Here is a 25,511-nt window from a genome sequence, read left to right as displayed (position 1 = left end):
TCTGTTCATCTACTGATGGATGTTCGGGCCGTTCCACCTTTTCAATACTGTGAATAGTTCTGCTGTGGACATTTGTGTGCAAGTTTTTGTCTGAATACCTGTTTTCAATTCTTTTGGGTATGTACTCAGGAATGGAATTGGTGGGTCCTATCGTTAATTCTTTAACTTGTTGAGGTAGACTTATTTTTAACAGGAAACAAAAATTTTAATTACTAAATAATAATACCCATATTATAAAAGTTGAACAGAACCGTAGTGTTCTGTTCAAGATTAAAAGATGATGTTCTCATCCTCATTCCTTCTTCCTACCCTTACTCACAGCGTGATTTCCATTTTCTCTCTGCTGTTCATCTACACACACACACACACACACACGCGCGCACACAGTTTTTAAAAATGGTATTATATTATAGATACACTGTTCTGCAAATTTATATTATAAATATACTGTTCTGCAGTCTGCTTATCTCCCATCAACCCAACAATATTTTGTGTGTTCGTGGATGGCACAACATTAGAACCCACCCCCTTCTGTGGATCTAAGTACCCGTGTGGTATTCCATTGTCTGCATATATCAACATTTCTTTAGCCAGTGCCCTTTCAGATGGGCGCTCCCATTGTCTGTGTTCATTTGCTTTCACAAGCAGTGCTGTGTGAACTTTTTTGTTCACGTAGACTTGGGCTCGTGGGCAAAGAGGGAATCCTGAGAGGAAACTGGCTGGATTAAAGGAAATGAGCATTTTAACATCATGACAGCTACACTGAATTGTCCGAAAGTCACAACCATGTATGTTTCCTCCAACCATATCCGAAGGTGTCCATTTCCCCACCTCTTCACCCATCCTAGATGTGTCCCATCTTTACATTTCATGGCGTCTCACTGTTGAGATTTTAAAAGCAGCCATTTCAGTGACCTCACCTCTTCCTTTCCATTTCGAATCCTTTAGTTAAGTTGAATTGTTTCTTTTTTATTTTTTCAGCAAAAAGAAGAGCCTGGTTTGGATGGAGCATGTGCTCCAAGAAGCCCCTGGAAGCCCGGGACGCTCCGGGAGAAATGCAGGCAGACAGAGCGGAAAAACAGTTCTCATGGAGTCCCTGATAGCTGTCGCAGTGAGAGCTCGGTGGGGGCCCTGAGATCGTCCGACAGCACTCCAGAAGACGACGGAGGCTTTCAGACTGTGAGGGCCACCGTGTTTGAGCATCACGTGGAGAGACACACTGTGGCTGACCAGTCAGGACACTGTCCCTCGGCCACATCCCCTGCTGATGTGACCCACATCTCAGAGCTCAAACCCAGGCCCGAGAGAGGCTCGAGGCTGGGGAAAGACACGCCGGAAAAGACAATCCTCAAGAAAGAGAACTCCAGGTGGTTTGAAAACCTTGACACAGAGAAATTGGGACAGACTTCCCTCTTGAATGGTGACCCCAAACAGTATCACATACCTCTCTTGGAAAAATACTCTCTGGGCGAAAAACGCAGTAAAAACCCCTTACTGAAATGCTTGGAAAACCCTCCCATGTCACAGAAGGTTGAGCCCAAGTACGACATTGTGCATGCGGTGGGGGAGCGCGCACATAGTGAGGCCGTCCCCACAGTGTCCGAGGAAAAAGCTGTGACGCTCCGAAGTGGCAAGTCCCGACTCTCGCTGAAGGGGAGGCAGCTGTCCCCTGAGGTCACCCCTGCTGACCCAGAGGGCAGGCTGGACAGTCAGGCGGGGTCCGTCCAAAGAGCCAGTTTGATTTGGGAAGCTCGAGGGACGCAGCAGGTCAGTGGGTCCAAGCCTGACTTCCGAGAGCCAAAGGACACATTTGGGGGCAATTGCCTGTCGCCCAAGTGGACAGGTGGGGTGTCTGGGAACTGGCATAAAGCCACTATGGTGGTCAGTGACGAGAAAGGCTCGGAGGTGGGTTCTGAGGTCACCAGTGTGCGCTCGGCCAGGCCCTGCGGCCCTGAGGTCACCTGTACGAGGACCGTCCAGGCAGCTGCCAGGGAGCCCCAGCACCAGGGGCCTGAAGGGGCTGGGAAGAAGCCAGGAGGCTGCATTTCAGCAGGAGAAAGGAGTCCCCCCCGGGGCTGCCCTCGGGACCCTCCTTCCGGGGTGAAGGATGAGACCTCTGACTTCCGCGCATGGCCACGTCCTGATGGGCTAGTGCAGAAAGGGTCCCTCGTTGTGACAGCCAGTGAGGGCGAACTGAGGCCAGCCGAGGCCCGGGAGCCGGAAGCTAGGATGCGGAAGGTGAGTCCCACGGACCAGAGACTCGAGAAATGGAGGCGACGGACTTTACCCCACGACGTGAAGTTTGATGAGTTCAGCTTCCTGTCTCCAGAACACTCTTCAAAGGTGGAGCAGAGACGCACGGATTATCTGAGCCCCACCACTGGTGCCTTAAGGAAACCTCAGCCATCCCATGACAGGGCAGAGGCCCAGGAGAGGCACCCAGATGTTTCACAGGACCCAGCTCATCCAGCAGTCAAGCAAGGGTCACCTGTGGAACCCAAGGCGACATTTTTTGCAGTGACATATCAGATTCCTGATACTCAAAAAGCAAAGAGTGTTGTTAAGTCGGGGCCCCAACACTTGACGGAACATTCTAGAAAAAGAGCTCCGCCTCCATCTCCTCATCCTTTAACATCTACCTTGGTTTCTCTTAACCCTGAAGAGCCGCCGGAGACCATGGGCAATAAAAACTGGGCTCAGGGCAGAGAGCGTGACAGTACAAGCTTTTCAAAAACTCCAAAGCCATCTGATGCTCCATCACCTCTTCGGGATCGGATTCTAGATCTTTCTACTGAAAGAATCATCGATGCCGACGCTGTATGGATTCGTCAGCGACCAGAAGATGGCACTGGCTTTCAGAACGATTGGAAGGACAGTGGAAACAAGACATCTCCCAGCAGCGCTCCCCCAACGACCCCGACTTTTAAAAGTCACCCGAAAGCCGGTGATCTCCTGGTCAGAAGGAAGACTGAGATGGTCAGCGAGACAGTCCCAGGGAAAGTCAAAGAGGTCTACAGATCCAGTGTTCTTGACATTGATGCTCTTATGGCTGAGTACAAGAAGCAGGATTCTCAGGAGCTGAAGGAGGGTCCGCCTGCAGAGCCCAGTATCTCGTCTCAGGAGAGGCCAGGCCAGCAAGGCGGGGTGGAGCGGAGGAGGAGGAGCCTGAAGGAAGGGCCTGAAGCCGAGGGTCTCCGGAAACCAGCCAGTGTTGCTGAAACGAACCCCAGTTCTCGTCCTGGCTCAGGAAAGCAGCCACTAGAGGCCCCGGGGGCAGCCACGAACACCAAACTCAGCCCTCCTCTGTGGGCTCTGCCACACTCGGTTCCTTCTGAAAAATATCCAGGGGCCTCTTCTGGTTCTGGGGGTTCCAGGAAGAAAATCTCAGGAATCACTGAGGATGAAACAAAGGCCTTTGCTGGTAAACATCACAGTGCAAAGGGTCAGAATTACCTGGCTGAGTCAAAGCCCACCACCTGGGAGGGTCCGGGCAGTGGAGCCAGCGTGTCGCCCAAATCCTCCTCAGTGGACCAGAAGAAAGGGACTCCAAGGAAATCCATCAGGAAAGGAGAGGAGGGCCGTGTGGCCCAGTGGGGTGACCACCCACGAGACTGTGGAAGGTCACCATTGGATGTCAAGAGGGCCTATTCAGAGAAGGGCCCCCCTGCCAAAATCCGAGAGGGCCTGTCCATCATGCAGGAAGCCAGAGAGAGGAGACAAGAGCAGCCCAAAGGGAGGCCCAGCCTCCCCAGGGAGAGTTCGGAGGCCGAGGAGACCAAAATGGGACCCTGTCGCCGGGAGTCAGGGACTCGAGACAGTCAGAAGGTGAGTATGAAAGCTGTATCAGTGTTGTCAAATGTTGGTTAAATACGTAGGACAGGGATCTCAAACTCAGAACCTACATGGGCCAGGTGGATATGTAAATGAGTGGAGTCAGCCTGGGTGTCAGACTCTAGGGAATGGGTGGGGATTGTGGCAAATGGAGAGCTCATGCCTTATCTGAAGGGGGCAACTGCTGCTCAGTTCTGGCTGGTTCTTGACAAGTGGTAATGGTGGTCCTGAGATGGCAGATCCGATTTATCAAGAGAATCTGAAAAAAATCCAGATATCTAGGTGTAATCCCCCTCCTGTGAAATGAGGCCAGCTTATTAAAAAATGCTGTTCAGTCCCACAAAACCCATGTCTGCTGGCTCCATTTAGCCCGTGGGCTACCAGTTTGAAACCTCTGGCCTAATGATGATAATAGAAGGTATCGTTGATCGAGCACCTGCTGCATTACAGTGTGTTGGATCAAGTTCATGCTTGTATCTCAGTATTCAGCATCCTGCTTGACATTCTGTGAACATTCAAGACGTATTTGTTGAATGTGCGAATGAGCCATCTTATGTGAGCCTCATGACAATCCCTCTTTCGTGGATTGGGTTTCCACAGAAGCAGACCCTTACAAGTAGTAGTAGTTTTAGGAAGTAATCCCGGGAGGAGTGGTTGGGGAGTGGAGATTTGAGGCAGGGAAGGGAAGGCAGGTGCCGCTCTGGGCAGCTGACACTCATTCTCACTGGAGACCCTTGGGGAACAGCATAGATCACCTCTGAGCTATCCTGTCCAAGGGGCAAGGAACCTGGAGTATTTATTTTCTGGTTTGCTTCTGTCCTAGCCTGAGGCTGTTTCTGGGGCTATTAACATTCCGACTCTTCCCTCCTCACTGGTGCCATCCTCAGTGGTGGAGAGAAAATGATCACACAGCAGCACCCCATCACCACTGGTGTATACTTGAGTGTTGGGCCCACAACATCTGCTGTGGTTTTGATCATCGTGTACAGATGGAAAAAACGGAGGCTCAGAGAGGTTAAGTAAGTTGGCCCAGGTCACACAGCACCAAGTGGCAAAGCTAGTGTTTGAACCCCAGTCTGGCTTGAGACTCAAGCTTTCAAATAAGCCACTTGGTGACCGTCGAGGAACCATGAAGGCGGGGAAGAAATCTAAGGCACGAATCCCATCTTCAGGAAGCTTTGGAGCCCAGTAGGGAGAAGGGACACAGTGATCCATGGCCAGGAAATAATATGGTGCAGAGTGTGGCACTGGAAAAGAGGCCCAGGAAGGCCTCCGAGAGGAGGTGCTGGCTTGAGCCCACCCCTGAGGGCTGGATATGAATTTGGTTGGGCTGAATAGGGGAGGTGAGGACATTCTTGGCAGAACAGCACGTGCAAAGGTTTGGAGGTGGGAAAAAACATGGCATGCTTCTGGGGACAGTGTGGAAACTGACTTAGTGCCACCCCCTACCCACCTGTGGATGTGGTATCAGCAAACCAGGGTCCAAATCCTTCCTCTGCCACTGATGGCCAAGTGGTTAAAGGCAAACCCTTTCACTGTAGGCCTGAGCCTCAGTCCGTCTATAAAAAGAGAAGAGGGGGTCTGACTTGGAAAGGGATGTCGTAGAAATGAAACAGTAGGATTATTCCTAAGGTTAAGGGTGGGTAAGTGGTGGAGTCTGGCTTTGAACTTACGTCTCTTCCAATCACCACATTCAGAATTGCCTTGGAGTCTCCACTCTGCCACTTACCAGCTGTGTATAAGCAGTCACTTGCCCTCCCTGAGCCTCCGTTTCCCCACTGGAGTCACCAGGGATCCCTACCTCACAGCACTGTCCTAGGCTGAATGGAGATAAAGCACACAACATGGGCTAGGCACCCAAGGGGTGTGAGTGCAGGGCCAGCCTGTGGCTTCTGCCCACGGGCTCCTCGAGAAGAGATTCACCTCTCCCCACCGCCAGGCTGTTATTGTGGGAACCATGGGAGAGGGAAGAAGCCAAGGAAATGTGACACTTCAGCTGTTTGCCAGTGCCTCGCTCAGGGGCTCTGCTGGCAGCAGGAGAATCTGGGCATTGTGGAGGGGGCCCCAGCCTGGCCTTCGACACCCGCCCAGGGTGCGTGGGCCCCAGGACTGCTGTTGTCAGGGGATCTGTTTCCTCACTAAGGATTGAAAGGCCTTGGACCAGCTCCCCGTTTCTGTTCTCTCCTGCCCAAAGATCTTTGGTTCATCTTAAAAATAAAATAAACAAAAGCAACACAGAAGTACAAAATGGTAGTTGTTGAAAATTCAAACCTTACGGGGTTGCTTAAAAAAGTGATCCCCTCCCCTCTTGAACCCCTTCCCTTTGTCATCCCCCAGATGTCACAGTTTTTGATCCTTTGGGACTCTCCTACACTACAGAGTTGCTTATCAATCATATATATTCATTATTGCAAATGATAGTGAATGCTTCTGTAACATTTAAAATATTATAGAAACATCTGGTTTAGAAAGAAATTCTCCCCAAAGTGATGCGTCTGGTACATAAACTGGGGCTCACCCTTCCAGGCCCATGAGTGGTTCTCAACCTTCGGCAGTTTGCACCCAGAGCCCCTTTGGCTAAGTTTGAAATGCTGGGGAAGCGTTTGCTCCTGGCATCAGTGGGTGGGGACCAGGGGTGCTACTCAACACCCTACAAAGCACAGGACGTCCAGAATCATCCAGCCCCAAAATATATGTAGCTCCAAGGCTGAGGAACCCTGGGGGGGGGGGGAGAGAGAGAGAGAGAGAGAGAGAGAGAGAGAGAGAGAGGTAAGTGTAGACTGTTTTATGAAACGTGGCAGTATGCTACAGAAAATAATCACAATTTGCTTTTTTTTTCATAGTAAACACACAGAATGTATATAAATCACCTTGTTATTTTGCATGGCTGCAAAGTATTTTATTATGTGACCGAGCCCCAACTGTTTTATCCGGACTCTTGTTGATGGATATTTAGGTGGGTTTGAGTTTTGGGGGTTGGAAGCAGGACGTCAGTGACTCTGCTTGATGTGACGCTGCTTCCTTGGGTGAAGATTTCTTGAGTCGCAGCCAGTTCTGCTCATGTACCCGGAATGGGGTGTGATTGTAATTAAAGCAATCCCTCCCTCCCTCCTTCCCTCTCTCTTGCTTTCTCTTTCTCAACAAACATTTACTGAAACTTTGTCCCCAGCCCAATTATCGTATTTCATTTAATTAAATTACTTATTTTACTTTCAAAGGAGAATATTTTCACGTGGCTCCAAAAATACTTAAAGGTATAGAGTAAAAATTCCCCCCACCTCTCATTCCCCATCCTTCCCTTCCTCCCCATCCAGTAATCACTTACAGTCTTTTTTGTCCAAATTCTTTCGAGTTTCTTCCTGAAAATACAAGCCAATAGGAATGTATAATCATGTTTTTGTCTCCCGTTTCCATAAAAGAGAGCATTCTGTAGGAGTGCTTGAAACCTTGGTTGTCTATGGGAGGAACTGTGGGAATCCTAAAAGATAGGAATGCAGGGGACTCACCCCAGACCAGTTGGGTTGGAACCTCTGGGGTGGGGCCCACCTTTGTTAGTTTTAAAAGCTCTCGTGGAGGTTCTCAGGTTGAGGGTCTCTGCTGAACCCACAGAACTGCCACCCACCTTTTTCTCGTCAATACATCTTGAAGAGTTGTTGGATTCAGCCCCCAGAGTGGCCCCGTTCCTTCTGATAGCTGCACAGCACACGTGGCTCGGAGTTCCCATCTTTTAATATTTACAAACCTTGTATGTACGTACGTACGTCATGTTGCACATGCGCAGGTACAGCAGGTCATCACCTAGCATTGTTTCATGCAACGTCGTTTGGTTATAATTGTCAATGGGAGGAAAATAATGGCTTCCCGGTTGGGGCAACGGTCTGTGGAGTTTGCAGGTTCTCCCCATGTCTGCCTGGGTTTCCTCCCACATCCCAAAGATGTACATGTTGGGTGAACTGGTGCCTACATTGTTCCCGTCTGAGAGAGACAGAGAGACAGAGAGAAAACGCTGCCGGAAGAGGTTCTGGCCACCCACCACCCCAAATTGGAATAAGCGTGTTGGAAAATCATTATCTTGTTTTGGCTCATCTTTCTTACATGTATATATAGTTCACATTTATTGCAGTGCCCAATATTAGGTGTGTTGGGGCCCTTGTTTAGAAGCTGGGTGTTGTTTTGTGACTGGATATACATATGCCATAGGAACGTAACTCTTGTTTATATCAATTGGCCTATAGTACAACGGGTTTCATTGTACCTGGTTTTACTTAAAGTCGCCGTTTCCATGAAGCTACGGATGACGTTAGGTGAGGACTTACTGCCTATCCGTGGGTTCAGGATAACGATCGCCTGTCTCGGGGTGAACACAGTTGGCATTTTGTAGGACCCTGCCAGTGCACCCTGCCTCAGAGCTGTACCAGCTTGCACCCTCATCCCCAATGACAGGCCCCATTTCTCTCAGCTTGCCAGCTAGGTGTATCCTCAGACTCTGAAGCTCATGTCCCTAACAAGTGTCCATCGTCTTGTCCTGTGGATGAGGCCATTTGTATTTCCTTGTAACCCACTTGTTTATGTTCTGCCGACTTTTCTTTTGGGATGTCGGTCCTTTTCTCATTGAGTTCTTGGAGTTTTTTTATTAGGAAGACGAATGCTTTGCACTTTTAGGATTGGATTTCTCCCTGAAACAGCCCTGGACTGCAAATTGGGCAGACCTGGGATCGGGTCCTGGCTTTGTGACTTACAAGCTGTGTGAGTCCGGGCACCATGCCAGACCTCTCTGAGCCTCAGTTTGCTCATCTTCAGAATGGGCATCCTGCCTGCTTCATGGGCTTGTTGGGGATGTATCACAAAATAATGTGTGGTCAAGCCCTTGGCCCACGGCCTGGCGTGAAGGAGGCTTGAGGACATGAAGGGATGCACTTCCTCCCTTCATCCCCTCATTTACTACATTTAATAAAGCTACTGACCCCAGGCCAGGCTCCGCTCTAGACAACAGGGCTGCTGACAGGCACCAGCCCACTGAACCAATCAGCCACTGGCCGCATGTGGTTATTTATAAATTTAAATTAGTTAAAATTCAGGAAGATTGAAAACTTCAGGTCCTCTGTTACACTGGCCACATTCAAGTGCTCAAAAGCCACTGGCGGCTCCTGGTGCCTGTACTGGACAGACCAGACTGAGGATTTCTCCATAATCACAGAGTGTTCCAGTGGGTGACGCTGGTCTAGGAGGCAAACAGAACTCAAGCGAGTGAGTGGGTGGGATTGTTTGGAGAGTGGTAAGTCCTGGGGAGATAGAAAAAAGGAGTTGACGGGGAAGTGAATTTAAATTTAAAGGGGCTCGTTTCAGGGGATGACAAGTGCCATCCGAGTGATGGAAGGGATCCAGCCAGGTCAGGACCTGCAGGGGGAGGCAGGAGCAGCAAGTGAAGATGCCCCAGCATGCCTGTGAGCTGGTCTTGCAGATGCTGGAGGCACCCCAGTGGGAACAGAGGGTGCTAGCTGGAGCTGAGAGGGAGAGGTGAGCAGGGTGTGGACTGAGCCCATGAGGGTAGAGGTAGGAAGGCCAGCGAGGAGGCTGCCGTGGTCCTCAGACCAGAGTGGTGGTGGCCGTGGAGGGGACTGTGGCATTTGGAGGGTGAGGGGGTTACAGCTTTATTGAGGTGCACAGCCATCCCTTGGTTTCCGCAGAGGACTGGTTCCAGGACACCCTGTAATACCAAAATCCACAGATGCTCGAGTCCCTCATATGAAATGGTGTAGTATGTGCACCTTTAGGAACTGCCAGACTGTTGTCCAAAGCAGCTGCACCATGTTACATTCCCACCAGCGGTGTATGAGGGTTCTGATTTCTCCGCATCCTCACCACCGCTTGTTATCATCTGTCGTTTGGATGGTAGCCATCCTAGTAGGTGTGAAGTTGTATCGCATTGTGGTTTTGATTCGCATTTCCTGTTGAGCATCTTTTCATGTACTTATTGGCCACTTGTATGCCTTCTTTGGAGTAATGCGTGTTCAGATCCTTTGTCCATTTTTTTTCCATCGGGTTATTTGTCTTTTTATTATTGAGTTGTAATTATTCTATATTCTGCATACAAGTCCCTTCTCAGACGTGATTTTATGATTTGTAGACATTTTCTCCCATTCTGTAGATTGTGTTTTTATTTTCTTAATGGTGCCCTTTGAAGCATAAACATTTTTCACTTTAATGAGGTCCAATTTATTCTTTTGTTGCTTGTGCTTTTGGTGTCACATCTAGGAAACCCTTGCCCAATCCAAGGTCAGGAAGACTTATGCCTCTATTTTCTTCTAAGAGTTTCCCAGTTTTAGCTCTGACATTTAGGTCTTCGATCTATTTTGAGTTGATTTTGGTATGTGACATGAGGTGCACAGCATGTTTCAAAGGCAGAGTCTCAGCTTTGTGGAGGAGGTGCAGAGAAAGAGGAGACTAGAGGGTGACCCCAGGGTCGGCTGGGTGATAGGCAAGGCGGAAGAAGAACAACTTTGGAGGGGAGGCATCGCGAGGCCTGTTTGGGGCACGTGAAGTCTGAGATGAGCATGAACAGTGAGTGTAGATGTTGCAGGGGCAGTGAGATCTACAAATCTGGAGTCCCAACATGGAGAGACAGAGTCTGGAGTTGTCGGTGTGTAGCGGGGATTTATTTAAAGCCATGAGGCATTATGAGAGGTCCCCAGGGAGTGATACAGCAGGAGCAGAGAAGGCTCTGTGGCTGTCCTGGGGACACGCCTACCTTCAGACGTCCCTCTGCGAGGCGGGGAGGCTGAGTCGGACCAGCCAGGGAGGCAGGAGGAGAACCGGAGAGTCTCATAAGGCATCAAAACAAGAGGCTGTGAGGCAAGGGAGCAGGAACCCAGACCTGCTCTTCCCTGATGCTGTGTGTTCTTACGGAGGTGCCTTCCCTCGCTGGGCCTCCCTTTCCCCGTCTGTGCGGCGAGAGTGTGAGACACGTAAAATCCAACTTCTTCTGGAGTCCCGTATTTACTGGATTGTGAATTTTTCCCCTGTGTGTAAGAGTGGGGAAAAAAGACAGGATTCGGACTAGTGTATATAGTAAGAGTATGTCCTATTCATGTACCGTTTCTCGATATATCCGTGTATAAGTGCGTGTGCGTTGGCGAGATGTCTAAAATGAGGTTGCCAAAGGTTACCAGTGGCAGTAATGAGACTGGCTAACGTTTCTGGAGGGATCCCCACTTGGGTGGCGTGAAGGAGACCCTGTGAGGCCCGCCAGGTGCCCAGGACTCGTGCACGTCCGCCCCCTGGTGGCAGCACTGGGTCATACACTTTCTGTGTGCCGTCCCTTATTTGGTTCTCCCGTGAAACTAGAAGCTGAGTAGTATTATTATTGGTCTTTTTGCACATGGTCAAGGCTCGGAGAGGTTAAGGCACAGTTATTAAGTATCTGAGGCTGGGCTGCACCCAGACTTTCTGATCCCACGTATTACCGCTCATCACGGAGGCAGACCGCTGTGTGTGTGTGTGTGGGGGGGGGGGGGGTGGTTGGAGGCAGGGGGAGGTTCTGGCCCTTCACTTTTCTTCTTTGCCCTTTTAGGTATAGAATGGACTCGCGTGGTGTGACACATTCTTTCTGTAAATGACGAAGCCCTAGTAAATTCCTTTCCTTGTGTTCTGTGTTTCAGGGGCTGTCCTGGGACCCGGGCAGGGAGGGTGCCCTCCAGGACAACGAGGAGCCACTCCGGCAGGTGTCACCTGTGGCCTTGGGCCCCCGGAGAAGCCACAGCTTCTGCAAGGACAAGAGGAGCGGAGCCTTTGTGGTGAGTGATACCGGCATGGCCGGAGTGGAGCTCGCCGGCGGCGCTGGTGGCTGACCACCACTGGGAATGTGGCTCTATGGAGAGTCAAGTCTGGCCCGGGGGCCAGAGGTGGAGGACAGGCAGGCGCCTGCGTGGCAATCTGCTGTTGCCTGATTGGCTCTGCTGCGGTTCTTGATGTGGTGGAGAGGGTTTGGTGGCTCCGCCGAGGAAGCCTTCCTTCCTCTCAGGTTTCCGGCCCACAACAGAGAGGTAACCCCAGCTGCCTGGCATGGAGCAGTTAAGAGAATGTGTGCTGGGGTCTGAAGGACCTGGGTTCGAATCCCAGCACTGTCCCTTCTCAGCTTCTTTGAGCAATTGACTTCGTTTCTCTGCACTTTAGTCTTTTTACCTGGAAAACAGGATCATGATTCCTAACTCTTTCATGCCATTGGGAGGATAGTGTAAGATTGTTTGTAGGGCCCAGCACATAATAATTCGGACAAGGACGGATCCTTGTGGTCAGCATGGGAGGCAGCCGTATCGCCTGGGTTCAAATCTAGCTCTGCATGAAGACAGGCCTCTGGCTTCAGTTTCCTCATCTGTAAAATAGACATAATAATAGTATCTGCTTCACAGGGCTGATGTGGGGCACAGATAGGACAATGCAGAAAGTTTTTAACACGGTCCCAAAGACACAAAAAACACTTTAATAAGTGTTATCCTTACCATTATTATTCTTGTTTTTGAGTCTCCATTGGGCTGTCACTTAGCTCTGTCTCCTTGGATCAGCACTTCTCTCTCAGCCTGTTTCCTCACTTGTGACAGGAGGTGGGTAAATGATGCAGCACAACTTGGGGAAGCCCCCCCCCCCTAGAGCCTCAGTGTCCCCAAGTGGGCTCCAGGGCTTCGCCACTTCTGATTTTCTGTGCTTTCTTTTTCTTCTTTTGGGCTTTAGTTCCATGACACTTGGAGATCTGCTGAGTTCTTGCTAAGAAGTCACTTCCAGGCCCCAGGGCCCACGTGGGGACATCTAAGATAGGTGTTTCTTGAATGAGGTGATACTAATTCAGCTCACCAGTCCTTTTTGATTGCACAGCTCCGTGCATTTCAGTGATATTTCTGCCTGGTCTCATGTCTCCGACACATGGGATCCTCCAGCATTTAAATCCTAGGTCTCTTCCTTCTAGCTTTATGGCAAGAACTTCACTTCCCTGAACCTCGGTTTTCTCCTTTGTAAAATGGGGTGAAGAAGACGCCCCTGGCAGGGTTTGTGCTGGGACCTGCCAGCAGAATGGCTACAACAGAGTTACAGAGCCTGACCGTAGGGCTGGGGTGACAGAGCCCGACGAGGAACTCGGACCCTGGCGAGACGTCTGCAGCCCCGGAAAGCTTTCCCAGGTGTTCAGATCGCAACCACAAATTCACACACATTTGAAATCTGCCTGGTTTTTTTCGTCAAATGTTCCCTTCCACTAATTTCTTTCTTACCTTTTGTCCATTCACACTCAGGTAGCACCGCCTCAGCTTATCTGATTGTACTTGAATTTGTGTGTGTGTAAAGACAAAGGTTATGGAGAGAAAAGCATTTAAAACCAGTCTTTTTATAGTCTGCTCGCTGGCATCCTCCCTGGTCTCCTGGCTCCTCCTCTTCCACTCTGTCGTTGAGGAGCCTTTGTCCTTGGAGTGGCTTGCCTTGGCGCTCTCCTTCTGGCCCCTGAGGCCCCTGCCCCATTGCTGCCTGCTTGATTTCCTCTCCTCCAAAGGTGAATGAGTAAGGCCAAAACTGGATAAGGCAGGGTGGAAGACCTCATTTCTCATGCTTGCAATTCTGGGAGTGGCCACCAGAGGGTGGTGGTGTTCCGCTCACTTGATGGCACCAAAGCCTAACTGGGGAGAACCTTAGCATTGGGTTCTGGAGGCTGAAAGAAAGAAGTGGGTTCACGTTCCTTGGGCAAGTGACTTGATGGACCTCCTTGAACCTCCGTTTTTCATCTCTAAAATGGGGATGGTTCTATCTGGCCTCAAGAGTATTTTTGTGAGCAGTAAATGTGATCACTCAGCACTCAGAAGAGTAAATCCTCAGTGAATGCTTTGGCTGCAGTGGTTGGTTTTCCTTCTTTCTACGCTTCCCCTTTCTCTTTCCTTATCCTCTCCTCCCTTCCTTTCCCTTTCCCCTCCTCGCTCCCCCTTTTCCTCTCTTCTCCCTTTTATCTCACCTAGTCCAACTCTCTCATTATAAATGGGGAAGCAGGCCTACAGAGAGGCCTGACTTGTAGCCAGAATGACCCGCCAGATGGGGACTGCCGTCCTGAGCCCTTGTCCCTGCTGGCTGCCCCGACTCCTCTGGAAGTTGGTCAGACCTGTGTTTTGTATTTCGTGAGGCGTTTGAGGGGGTTCACTGATAAATATTGTCGGCTGTTATTCCCATGCTGTTTTGATGAATAACTGTGCTTTTGGTTTCCAGTTAAGTTCAAATTCTACCCCTTTTTGAGTCTGTGTCTCAGGCCTTGTCAACCCCCAGTCCATCTCCATGTTAGGTAGTATGAATTTTGCAGAGGAGGAAACTGAGGCTCAGAGAGGTTAAGCTGTTTGCCCAAGGCCACACAGTTAGCAAGTGGGGAGCTGGAATGGAAACTGAGCCTGTTTCACTTCCAGCCTTAGACCTGGGCCCTTTCTGCCATGGGACTGTGTTTTTGGCCTGTCACCAACCCCTGCCAGCCCCTCTCTTCCCTTGAGCCTGCAGTGCTTGGTGTGCATTAGCCCACGAGGAAACAAGACACCCTGGGCCATGTGGCTGAGAATGTGATATTTTTCCAGCCCAGGGTTGGCTGCCAGCTTTTCTGCGGCAGCCATCCTCTGAAGGGCTCTTGGGACTTGCCAGGGCTGATTTGCATAGCCCTGCCTACTCCTGGCTGAACCACAAGCTGGTCAGACCCTGAGCGTGAGGTCCTATGGTTTGGCCCCATCACTGCATAGAGGTGAACAAGTGAGTTTACCACTCAGGGCCTCTCTTTTTATCCTCTGTAAAATGTAGCATCTTAATAATAGTAATACTTACTGCAGTGCTTACTGTGCGGTGTAGGTACTGATATTATCCCCGTTTTACAGGTGGGGAAAACTGAGGCTAAGAGTCATAGTACCTCTCCCAAGATCTGAGTCTGGAGTCCATACTCCTAACCATCTGCTGAACTTCCCACTACTCTACTTTGTAGGTGGGAAGATTGAGCTGAAATGAGACAATGCTTATAAAGTACTTAGCGCCTGCTTACAAATAACTCCCTGATAAATATTACCTGCTATTATTATACTGATAATTATTATTTGCTGTCAGTTTTATTATTTGCTGTCAGTGTGTTAGTCTACATTCTCTTGAAGAGCTACTGATGGGACAGGAAGTCTTCCCCAGGCTTAGGAGTTTTGCGCAGTTGAGGAAACTGAGGCCTGGTGCGGGGAGGTGTGTTGTCCAGGATCCCACAGTAGCTGGGACTGGGAATTCTGCCTTTCTGACTCCCTGGCCGGTGCTCGCTGTTCCCCCGCTGCCTGTTCCTTTCAGGGGTACCCTTAGGTCCTTGGGTTTGTGTAGCAAATCTGAGCCCCATGCTGGGCCAACCTTCTGCCCCCATCCACACCCTCTTTTCCCCATAAAGTGAGCCTTTGGTCTGCACTCATGCAGGGATCATAAAACACGGTGACTCAGTTGTGGACCGTGAACCTGGGTCACAGTTTGCCCCAGAGGCCCCGCCCATGACTGTGAAGGCACAGCTTTATCAGCTGTGGGGTTCCGTGCAATGGAGCAGGTAGGTGGGCCTCTGGTAACCTCGAGAATGTTCTCCCAAATCCCCAAACCCATCAGTCGGTATTTGCTGGTTCATGTAGTGATAAGTTCATTCCTTGTGGGCCTACTGTGCACCAGGTCCTGAGTGAGGGGACCCTGGAGATTCTCTCACCCAGGCCCCTGGGGTTCACAGTCCAGGGCGTGCCTGAAGGTGGCCTGGGAGGGCCTTGTTAGGTGATGGAGGAGAAGAGGGGGGCGTTCATGGAGGAGGAATAGCGCATGCGAAGGTGTGGAGTGGGGAGACGCAAGAGGCGTGTTTGGGGGAACAGTGAATAGCCCACTTAGGCTGAGATGGAGTGTTTGCGGGTTTCAGTCTTCCTTTTGACAGATATTAATATTTATCTGCATATCCTAGGTGCTGTGTCAGGCATTGGGCTACGGTTATGAATACGACATAGATAAATCAGAAGGTAGATGGGTAATTGCAGTGGGTGATAATGGCTGCTGTTCTCTGCATACTTACTGTGTGCCAGATACCATGTCATGGACTTTATCTGCATCCCTTCATTTAATTTGTTCAAGGTTCAAAGCCTCCTCGGGGCTGGGAGGGGCATGTCTCCATGTGGGGGATGGCTCACAGAGGAGGGACACTTGTGGTAAGTCGTGAAGGGTGAACAGCTGTTTGACAGGTGGGTGTGGTCTGGGAAGAAGTGGTTTGTTCCAGAGGAGGCAACCGCCTGGGCAAAGGTTTAGGGGCGTGAAGCTGTACTCTATACATTGAATATATTCCAGAGTCCAGGAGACGGCCTGCAGTCTCTTTTAAACTTGGCTTTGATGCATTCTTCCTAGACACCCCGGATGTGTGCTTTAATGCTGAGTTCAGACCTTTTTCCCCCTACGTTTCTTGCTGATGAAATTGGGGTCCTTGTTTCTGAGGGGTGTTGCCACCTCCCGGCAGCTCTGTGGTCGTGCTCCCATCTTTGTACAGGGATCTGCCATGGCCGCCATTGGAAGTTTGAAAGCATTTGGACCTGATGCCTCTCTTATGATTGGAGAATGGGGGAAAATATTTGGATTCTAATGACAGGACTTGTAAATTCTTGTGAATGCAATCGACCTGAGATAAGAGGAAACTCTTGAGGTCACCCCCAATGGACGACGCATCATTGGTTCTGGTTAGAGATTCTCTTTGATTACTGGTTGGTTGACTAGGCGTTGAAATGGGAAGGAAAAAATCAAAATGAAAGACCACATGGGAACTGCTAGAAAGAACTCATCAAAGATTGTACTTGAAAGACAAGTTGTAAATTAAGATATTAATGGTTTTCTTATTTGTCTAGATGTGGACCCTCCTTCCCACCTGCTAGTGGGAATGTTTGGCATTACAATGTTGGGCTTGTGTTCCTGTCACGTTGAATCCAACGTGTACCAGGAATGTGGCTCTCTGGCCTAATTGAAAGAGCTAATGTGCCTCATACAGCAAGATGTCCAAAGAGGGGAGGCTGCTGGCTTAGCTCAGTATCTCTGAGAGTCTCTTGGGCTTTCCCTCATGCTTCTTGCCTCATTGGCCCAAAGTGGCTGCCACTTGCAGGCACTAGGTTTCCTTTCAGGCAGGAAGAGGTGGGGAGCCAGAAGGGCTGTGTTAGTTGTGTCCGCCCTTTTAATCAAGAAAGCAAAAGCTTTTCCCAGAGCAGCCTCCAGGAGACCTTCACGTATATATCGTGGGAAGGGCCTGGATCACATGGCAACTCCTAACAGCAAGAGAGTCTGGGAAAGTCAATGTTCAAGTCTTCTAGCCTCTATCATGGAAGGTGGCTGAGTTGGAAGTGGCCCTTAGTCATTCCACAGCCAGCAGTGTGTATTATAGTCTGAAAGGAGATGGGGATTGTTGGGTCCTTCACAAGAAAGCCTTGGGCCTCTAAACCAGAATACAGGACAAGAGAGAAAATCTGCCTGGTGTCTGTATGTGTGACGTGAGGTGTGTGCTGGACACTGGGCTTCTGGGATAGGAAGACGCAATCCTCGCCATCCACGTTCCCTAGCCTTCTGGGGAGCAGGGCTCAAGAGACAGGCCCGGTGGAAGCTGGCTCAGAGGCCAGAGTGACCCTCACTCTGTCTGGACAAGTCAGGATGACGTGCTGGCCTCAGGAGCATGAGTGTGGAGCTGAGCGGTGAGAAACGGGACAGTGCCCTGAGAAGGCCCTGGAATCCTCTGACACATGGCTAATTCCATTTGTTAATTGCTTCTTGTCTTTCACTGCTGGATTGAGGGCTAAAGCCCACCAAGTAACGTATATTTCAGCTGATTGAAGTTCCTTTTCTGGATGAAAAACCAGCCAGACCAGAAAGCTTTTATTTCCTTGATCTTAAAATGCAAAGGATCCATTGTAACTGAGATTTTGTATTGGGAGGATTTTGTATTCACCCATTTACCCAGCTATCGCTCCACCCACCCACCCACCCACCTACCCATCCATCCTCTACCCAGTTATTAATACATATAAAGCTCTCAGGATATAAAGATGAATAAAATTACTTCCTGTCCTCAGATTACTCACATTCATAGACTATAAACAAAGTAATTATATAGTCCACAATGATTAATATTGTTCATTCATTCATTTATTCACCCATTCATTCAGATATTTACTGAGCACCTATTATGTGTCATGTGCTATTCTTGGCCTTTCAAGTGCAGTAATATGTATGGTTCCTGCCTTCCCGGAGCTTATACTCTAGTGTGGGGAGACAGACATTAAACAAGGAGCCAGACTCAAAAGCAAGAGATTTTCAGATGGTCCCAAGTGCTACGTATGAAGAATACAAAATAAGGTGTTGGGAATCGAGTAACTAAGGAAGAGGGTGGTTGGAGGCTTTTTCATATTAGGGGGTGAGGGAGGGCTTCTCTGAGGAGGTGACCTTGGAGCTGAGACCTCATGTAGAAGAATCAGAGGGAGAGCATCAGGCAGAGGGAACAGCAAGTGCTAAGGTCCTGGGGTTTATTGTGGTTAGTAGTACTGCTGCTAATGGTAAGAATAATGATGGTGGTGCCCCTGGGCCTGGAATGGAGAGAATGAGGGGTGAGGGAGTTGGCAGGGGTCACATTACACCAGGCCTTGCTGGCCTCTGTAAAGAGGCTGGTTTTGGGTAAGTGCAGCCTGCTTTGGTGAGTGCAGAGGAGGGAGGTATCAGAGCATCTGGAGGAATCCAGAACAATGTCAGAAGGAAGCAGGCTCTACAGGAGAAGGACTTTGCCAAGAGGAAGGGAATCTGGTGAGCGGAATGGCGTGTGCGTACATGAAGAGGCATAGGAGAACATGGGTTTTTCCAGGAGCTGCGAGGAGGTTACCTGGGAACTGGTGGTGATGAGGCAGGAGAAGGTTGACAAGGCCCAGGATGAGAAAGACCCTCAGGGTCAGAAAACGGGGCCTGCCAGGAACCAGGGAAAATTAAGGCCAGGGCATCATCAGCGGTAAGGCTTGGAGCGCCCTCTAGTGGACATTGTGGAAAAGGGTTGGAGAGGGTAAACTGGAAGCTGGAGCCCATCCAGTTGGCAGTAATCTGGGCAAGATCATTAAAAAAAGATTATTGTCGTTAAATATACATAACATAAAATTTACCGTTTTAACCATACTATTCAGTATGTTTAAAAAACATAGTCATTAAGTTCATTCACAGTGTTGTGCAGCCGTAAGCATTCTCCAGTTCCAGAATTTTTTCATCCTCCCAGACAGAAACTCTGTACCACGAAACACTAACTCCGCCCCATCGCCTCCCAAAGCCCGTGGAAACCGCTATTCTACTTCCTGCCTCTATGAATGTGCCTGTTCTAGATACTTCATGTAAATGGACTTGTACCATATTTGTCCTTTGGTGTCCAGCTTGCTTCACTTAACGTGTCTTTCATGCTCATCCATGTTGTAGCGTGTGTCAGTACCTCTTTCCTTTTTAAGGCTGAATAATATTCCGTTGTATGCATGTCCCACATTTTGTGTATCCATCCGTCTGTGGATGGACTCTTGGGTTGTTTCCACCTTTTGATTATTGTGAGTAACGCTACTAGGAACGTTGGCGTGCAAGTATCTGAGTCTTGGCTGTCAGCTATTTTGACTCTATATCAGGGAGTGGAATTGCTTAAAAAAATACGGTAATTCTGTGTGTAACTTTTTGAGGAACCACCAAACTGGTTTCCAACGTGGCGTCACCATGTTACATTCTCGCCAGCAGTGCAGAAAGGTTCTCGTTTCTCCACACCCTGGTCAATACTTGTTATTTTCTGGGTGTTTGCTTGTTTGTTTGTTTATATATATATAATAACCATCCTAATAACTATGTAATGGTATCTCATTGTGGTTTTGACTTGCATTTCCCTAATGAGTAACAATGTTGAGCATCTTTTCGTAAGCTTATTGGCCAGTTGTGTATCTTCTTTGCCCATTTTTGAATCAGGTCGTTTCTTTTCCTGTTGGCGAGTTGTCGGAGTGTTATATGAATACTCATTCCTTATCAGAGATACGATTGGCAAATATTTTCTCCCATTTTATGAGTTTTCACTCCCTTGATAGTGGTCTTTGATGTACAACGATTTTTAATTTTGTTGAAGACCAATTTATCTATCTCTTTTGTTGCCTGGAATTCATTTTTAAAATGTAAGTGTAATATACATTCAGAAAAGAGCACACTTCTTAAGCCGGTGGCCTGGATTTGAATCCCCGTTCTGCTACTTCCCGGCTGTGTGACGGAGTGGCTTCACATCTCTGTACCCGTTTCCCTATCTCTGTAACGGGAATAATAATAGAGCCTGCTTGTTAGAAATGCAGTGTGGTTCGATGAATGAATGTATGTAAGGCACTGTGAACAGTAGGTGTCACCAGTAGGTGTCACTTTATAAGTGACAAATACTTTATTAAGTGTTAGCTGTTATTGCTATGACCATATGTTATACATCGAGTGTCTGCATGGCAGACACTGCGTTAAGCGCTGTACGCACATTCCATCATCCCATTTTTATCCTCACAACCCCCAAGAGGTGGGTGTTCATTGTCCCCATGTTGTAGATGAGGAAACTGAGGCCTGGACCTTTATGAGGCTTGTCCAGTATCATTTCCTGGCACTTGTCCCCTACCATGTTTCCCCAAAAATAAGACCTACCCCAAAAAGAAGCCCCAGATAAGATCGTCAGCCAGACAGACACATTTAGTACGTTATGATGATGTTCCAGAAGAAGATGACATATTTGAATAAATGCAGGTTGTTGTACATGAAAAAATAAGGCATTCTCTGAACATAAGCCCTAATGCATCTTTTGGAGCAAAAATTAATATAAGACCGGTCTTATTTTCAGGGAAACACGGTAAGTGACCTCATTATATCCTGAGGTGCTAGGAAGATGCCCATTTTAGAGATTTTGAACCTGAGGCTCAGAGAGGAAAAATGACTGGCCCAAAGACACACAGTGAAGAAACAACACCTGGGTTGAATCCTGGCCTGTGGACTCATACCTTACAGCTGATGAGGGGTAGGGGGTGTCTGTTGGGGCCAGGACCCCCATGTGGAAGAACGCTGTGCACTGGATTCTGTTTCAGTGGTGCCCCTGGAGCTCCCGGGGACTGAGGGCCTGAGGCCAGGGAGGACCTCCCGTGGGGGGCTGACTGGCCCATGAATGACAGGGACCCCTGCTCCCCTTGCAGAGCCCCCCTACAGGGGCGGGGTGAGCAGCCTGATGTTAGCACTGGGGGGTCCTTTCGCAGCTGGGAGGAGATCCTGGAGCACCATAACCTTCTCCGTGTGTAACCCATTCAGTCTCACAAGACACTGCCGCCATTACACAGGTGAGGAGTAGAGGCCCAAAGGGGTGAAGACGACCCGTTCCTTTTGTTTCTCCTCCCTGAGAAAGTATGTTGGAACGCCGCTGTATGCGAATGATGCTGATACTGGGGTCATCTTCACTTGACTCATTATTATTATTATTATTATTATTATTTTGTAGAAAGCAAAATCGTTAACAAACATATACGCGTTCAGCTGCTAATAGTGAAAACGGGATGGCTGTTCATCCCACCCCCAAACCCCTGGCCACCACTGATCTTTGTGCTGTCTCCATAGTTTTGCCTTTTCCAGAATGTTATACAGTTGGAATCACGCAGTGTGTAGCCTTTTCAGATGGGCTTCTTTCACTTGTGATAAGCATTTAAGGTCCCTCCGTGTCTTTCCATAGCTTGAGAGCTCATTTCTTTTTAGTGCTGGATGATATTCCATTGTCTGGATGTACCACAGTTTATCCATTCACCTACTGAAAGCCCGCTTGGTTTCTTCCAGGTGTTGGTTATAAATAACGCGCCATAAACATCTGTGTGCAGGTTCTTGTGTGAATCTAAGTTCTCAGCTCCTTTGGGTAAAACACCAAGGAGCATGACGGCCGGACCGTATGGTTAGAGTATGTGTAGTTTTGTACCCTATCAGTTTTTTAAGTATACAATTCAGCGGCGTTCAGTGTACTCACAGAGTTGTGTACCCATCAAACAGTCCGATTTAGAAGCTTTTCATGAACTCCCAAATAAACCAAGTGCCCCTTAGCAGCCAGCCCCCAGTCCCCTCCTCAATAACGCGACCATTTATGGACCCCCAGCATGTGCCAGGCACGCGCTGGGTTCATGCTCATGGTGACCCTACAAGGCAGAGACTATCGTTCCCAGAGAGTGTTCTTGTCATTTTCCAGCTGACAAAGCTGAGGCCCAGGGAGTGAAGTCCCTTGCCCACATCGCTCAGCTGGGAGGTGGTGGACCTGGGATTTGAACCCAGTGGAACTTGTGCTCGGAGGATCTAACACATGAACTGACGTCTCCCAAATGCCAGTCATTCTTGTATCACCTTGAGAACCTTTCATACACATAAACCTCCTGGACTTACATTTCAGTTAACATCTTTCTTGCACTTGACTCACTTTTTAAAATATAACAGTTTTATTGAGGTGTAATTCACAGATCGTAGAATTCACTCATTTAAAGAGTACAATTCAGTGGCTTGTAGTGTGTTCATAGAGTTGTGTCACCATCACCACAATCCCCTTTAGAATATTTTCCTCCCCAAAGGAAAGCTGTTCCCGTTGGCTGCCACCCCCAATCCTACCTCCTTCCAGTCCTAGGCAAGCTCCATTCGACTTCGTGTCTCTATGAATTTGTCTAGTCGAGGTGCCTCATGTGAATGGAATCGTAATATTTGGCCTTTTGTGCCTGACTCCTTTCATTTAGTGTAGTGTTTTCAAGGTTCCTCCATGCTGCAGAGTGTCCGTATTGCCTTCCTTTTAGTGGACGAATAAGATTCTCTTCCATGAACATTCCATGTTTTGGTTATGTATTTGTTGGTTGGTAGGTTGACAGACGTTTGTCTTTCCTTCCCACTTTTTGGTTCTTGTGAGCACGGCCGTCATTTTTATGTCCCTTTGTAATGGTTTAATGTCTTCACAAGTCTAACCTCTGTGTGCACCACTTAGGAATTTTTTATTTTCTGATTCTTGTCTCCCTGCCCCAAACAAGAATGGCAGGATTGCAGGGTTCTGGACTCCCTTGTTTACCGTGGTGTTGTCAGTACAGAGTTGATGCTCCTTCAATGTTTGTTGAATGAGTGAGGGAGGGAGGGAGTGAGTGAGTGGGTGAGTCAACAGCCAGGAGGACACACAGACCTGTGCACAACTAAGTAACCTGATGAAGGAGCGAGTGAGTGGTCTCCCTTGCCTTGGCTGTGGGAAAGCCAGAAAGGCTCCAGGGACAAGCAGAGTTGGGTCTTGACGGGTGAGTAGGAGTTGGCCGGGTAGAAAGAGGCAGGAAGGGCCACCCTGGCGGAGGGCTCAGCCTGAGCAAGGCCAGGAGGCGTGATAGCTTGTGTTGCCCCAGTGATTCGTTGTCCTTGACACATAGTTCCTGGGGGGCGACCCCTGTGTTCTCCGGGTGGCCCCTTGTCACTGAGCAGAGAGGAAGGTTTAGAGGAAAATGGAGAATTTAGCCGGCGGGGGTGGGGGGCTGGAAGGGGGACAGAGTTCCAAGGACCAAGTTCCACCCTGTTCGCCTCCGAAATCCCCAACTTGGTGATTCCTAAATGGCTGGTCTCAGGTACATGCCCCTGTGTCATCTCACGGCTTCTGAGTCCAGAGTTGCAGGTACTTTCCCTTGAGATTCGGCGTCAGGAGCGACACGCAGAAGCCAGGCCAGGCAGGGACGAGGATTTTGTGACAAACGGGGAGGAAGGTGGGCGGCGCTGCTCTTGCATTCCAGCCTGTCCCTGCCCAGGGTAACTGGACCGTCCCGTGTGGCAAGCAAAACCGACCATCTTGATCTCTATGTGAAATCTCACCATTTTTATATGTTGGAGCAAAAACATTTTTTTTTTCAATTTAGCCACACCCAGCTGCCTTCAACCAACACATGGGGTACTGGCAGTCTTGCTTCCCACTCGTTTTTTCTTCCCACTCTGAATCCTTGCCACCCCTTATGGGGAAACTGAGGCTTAAGGAAGTGAAACAACTTGGCCTAGGCTCGTACGGGGGGCGGGGGCCACAGGCAGGATTCTTCCGGAAGCCTCCACCTTCTGGGGGCATCAGAAATGACCTGAGTGTCCTCCAGGGAGCGGTCCAGCTGCCGTTAGCTGCAGCGTCTCTCCCACCCCCCCATCCTTCCACATCTCGAAAGGCACCAGTCTCCTTGTGCAGTGTTCAAACGTGACCACCAGGGGACACGATGGAGGTGATCTATTGTCAACGCCGCATTTTATTATTAGTTTTTAACCCCTTCTGCCTGAGGGCCTTCATTCTAAACCTGAAAAAGCCATATTTTCCACGACCCTTTTGATTTTCTCAATGCATGCCATTGATTTTTGGCCCACGTGTCACCCAACTCGTGTGTCTGTGACACATCTTGTGCCTTGTCCATTTTACAAGCCTGACATCAGAGCCTCCGGGCTGAGGTGGGGACGTTCTTCTGCAGCCTGCACAGCCCAGGCCACCTCCCCACATTTGTCTTCACGGATGTCACCCCCTCCTCTTCCAGCATCCTCTTCCCTCCTCTTCTGCTTCCTCTTCCGCCTCCTTCTTTTCCTCTTTCTTCTTCCTTCTCCAAAAGCTTGCACATTTATAATTTACATACCATAACATTCAGTCATTTTAAGTGTACAGTTTCATAATTTTTCCCATAAATTTACGAAGTTGCACAACCGTCACCCCTGTCCAATTCCAGACCGTTTGGTCACCCCAGAAAGAAGCCTGGTACCCATTAGCATTCATTGCCCACCCCCCTGCCCCCAGCCCCTGGCAACCTCTGATCTCCTCTCGGTATGGTTTTGCCTTTTCTGGACATTTCCTATCCCTGGACTCACACAGCGCGAGGTCCTCATGTCTGGCTTCGTTCCCTGAGCACAATATTTTTGGTGCAGCCACAGCGAAGCATGCGTCAGTGCTTTCGTCTTCTCTATGGAACTGGCTCCTCCTCGTCCTTGGGTCACTTCCCTGCCCCCATCTGCCCTGTCTGCCCCTCCACACATTTGAGAGAACCGACTGGGGCCTGAGGGGCAGCTCCTGGGTCAGGCCGGGCAGGAGGGGATGAAAAATGGTCCTCTTTTTTTTTTTGTTTTTCCCCCCCATCTGTGTGTTTTAAGTGATTTCAAACATTCTGCCGTTGATAACACCCTGTGGGTTGGCTCTGCCCTTGTGGGATGAGCTCAAAGGTGCCTTGTTTGGGGTAGATAACGCCCGGTCCTGGTGTCCTGGTAGGCTGACCCCGGCGTGGGCCTCTCGCCTTGTTTCCCTGCCAGCCAGGGTGGCTGCACCAATATGATCCTGAACAGTCATGGCCAAGATGTTTTGAGTGCTTGCCAGAGAGGTTAAAGCACCAACCCCATATCACACAGCTAGCTACGTGCTGGGATGAGGATTTGAACCCAGGCAGTCGGCCTTTAGCGTCCACACCCTTCGCTAGGGCCCTGGGCTGCCTCTACGAGACATGCCAAACTCTCCCTGGGTCTCAGTTTCCCCCTTGGACAGCCTTCTGCTCTGAATTCTCTGTGCCCTGAATCTGCAAGGGGTTGTCAACTGCTAGAGGACAGGGGCATGTGAATGGCTTCTGTGGGCCCCTTTTGGTGGTTGA

At 49.4% G+C, this 25,511-nt stretch overlaps 1 protein-coding gene across 4 annotated transcripts in view; it reads left to right on the top strand.

The window, feature by feature from the left end:
• Nucleotides 1-25,511, top strand: part of KIAA1671 (KIAA1671 ortholog) — a 181,685-nt gene that overhangs the window by 58,815 nt on the left and 97,359 nt on the right. For all 4 annotated transcript variants that reach the window (XM_074321515.2, XM_074321516.2, XM_019755578.3 and 1 more), the window contains 2 exons: nt 982-3,825; nt 11,490-11,624. In XM_074321515.2, the coding sequence (XP_074177616.2) occupies nt 982-3,825; nt 11,490-11,624 (2,979 nt within the window). The remainder of the gene's footprint in view (nt 1-981; nt 3,826-11,489; nt 11,625-25,511) is intronic.

Source organism: Rhinolophus sinicus, chromosome 9, assembly GCF_057876585.1.
Source record: "Rhinolophus sinicus isolate RSI-liver-muscle chromosome 9, RSI-T2T, whole genome shotgun sequence".
NCBI classification, from domain to species: Eukaryota; Metazoa; Chordata; class Mammalia; order Chiroptera; family Rhinolophidae; genus Rhinolophus; species Rhinolophus sinicus.
Note: the sequence above shows the minus strand (reverse complement) of the source record. Positions and strands in the feature narration are given on the sequence as shown.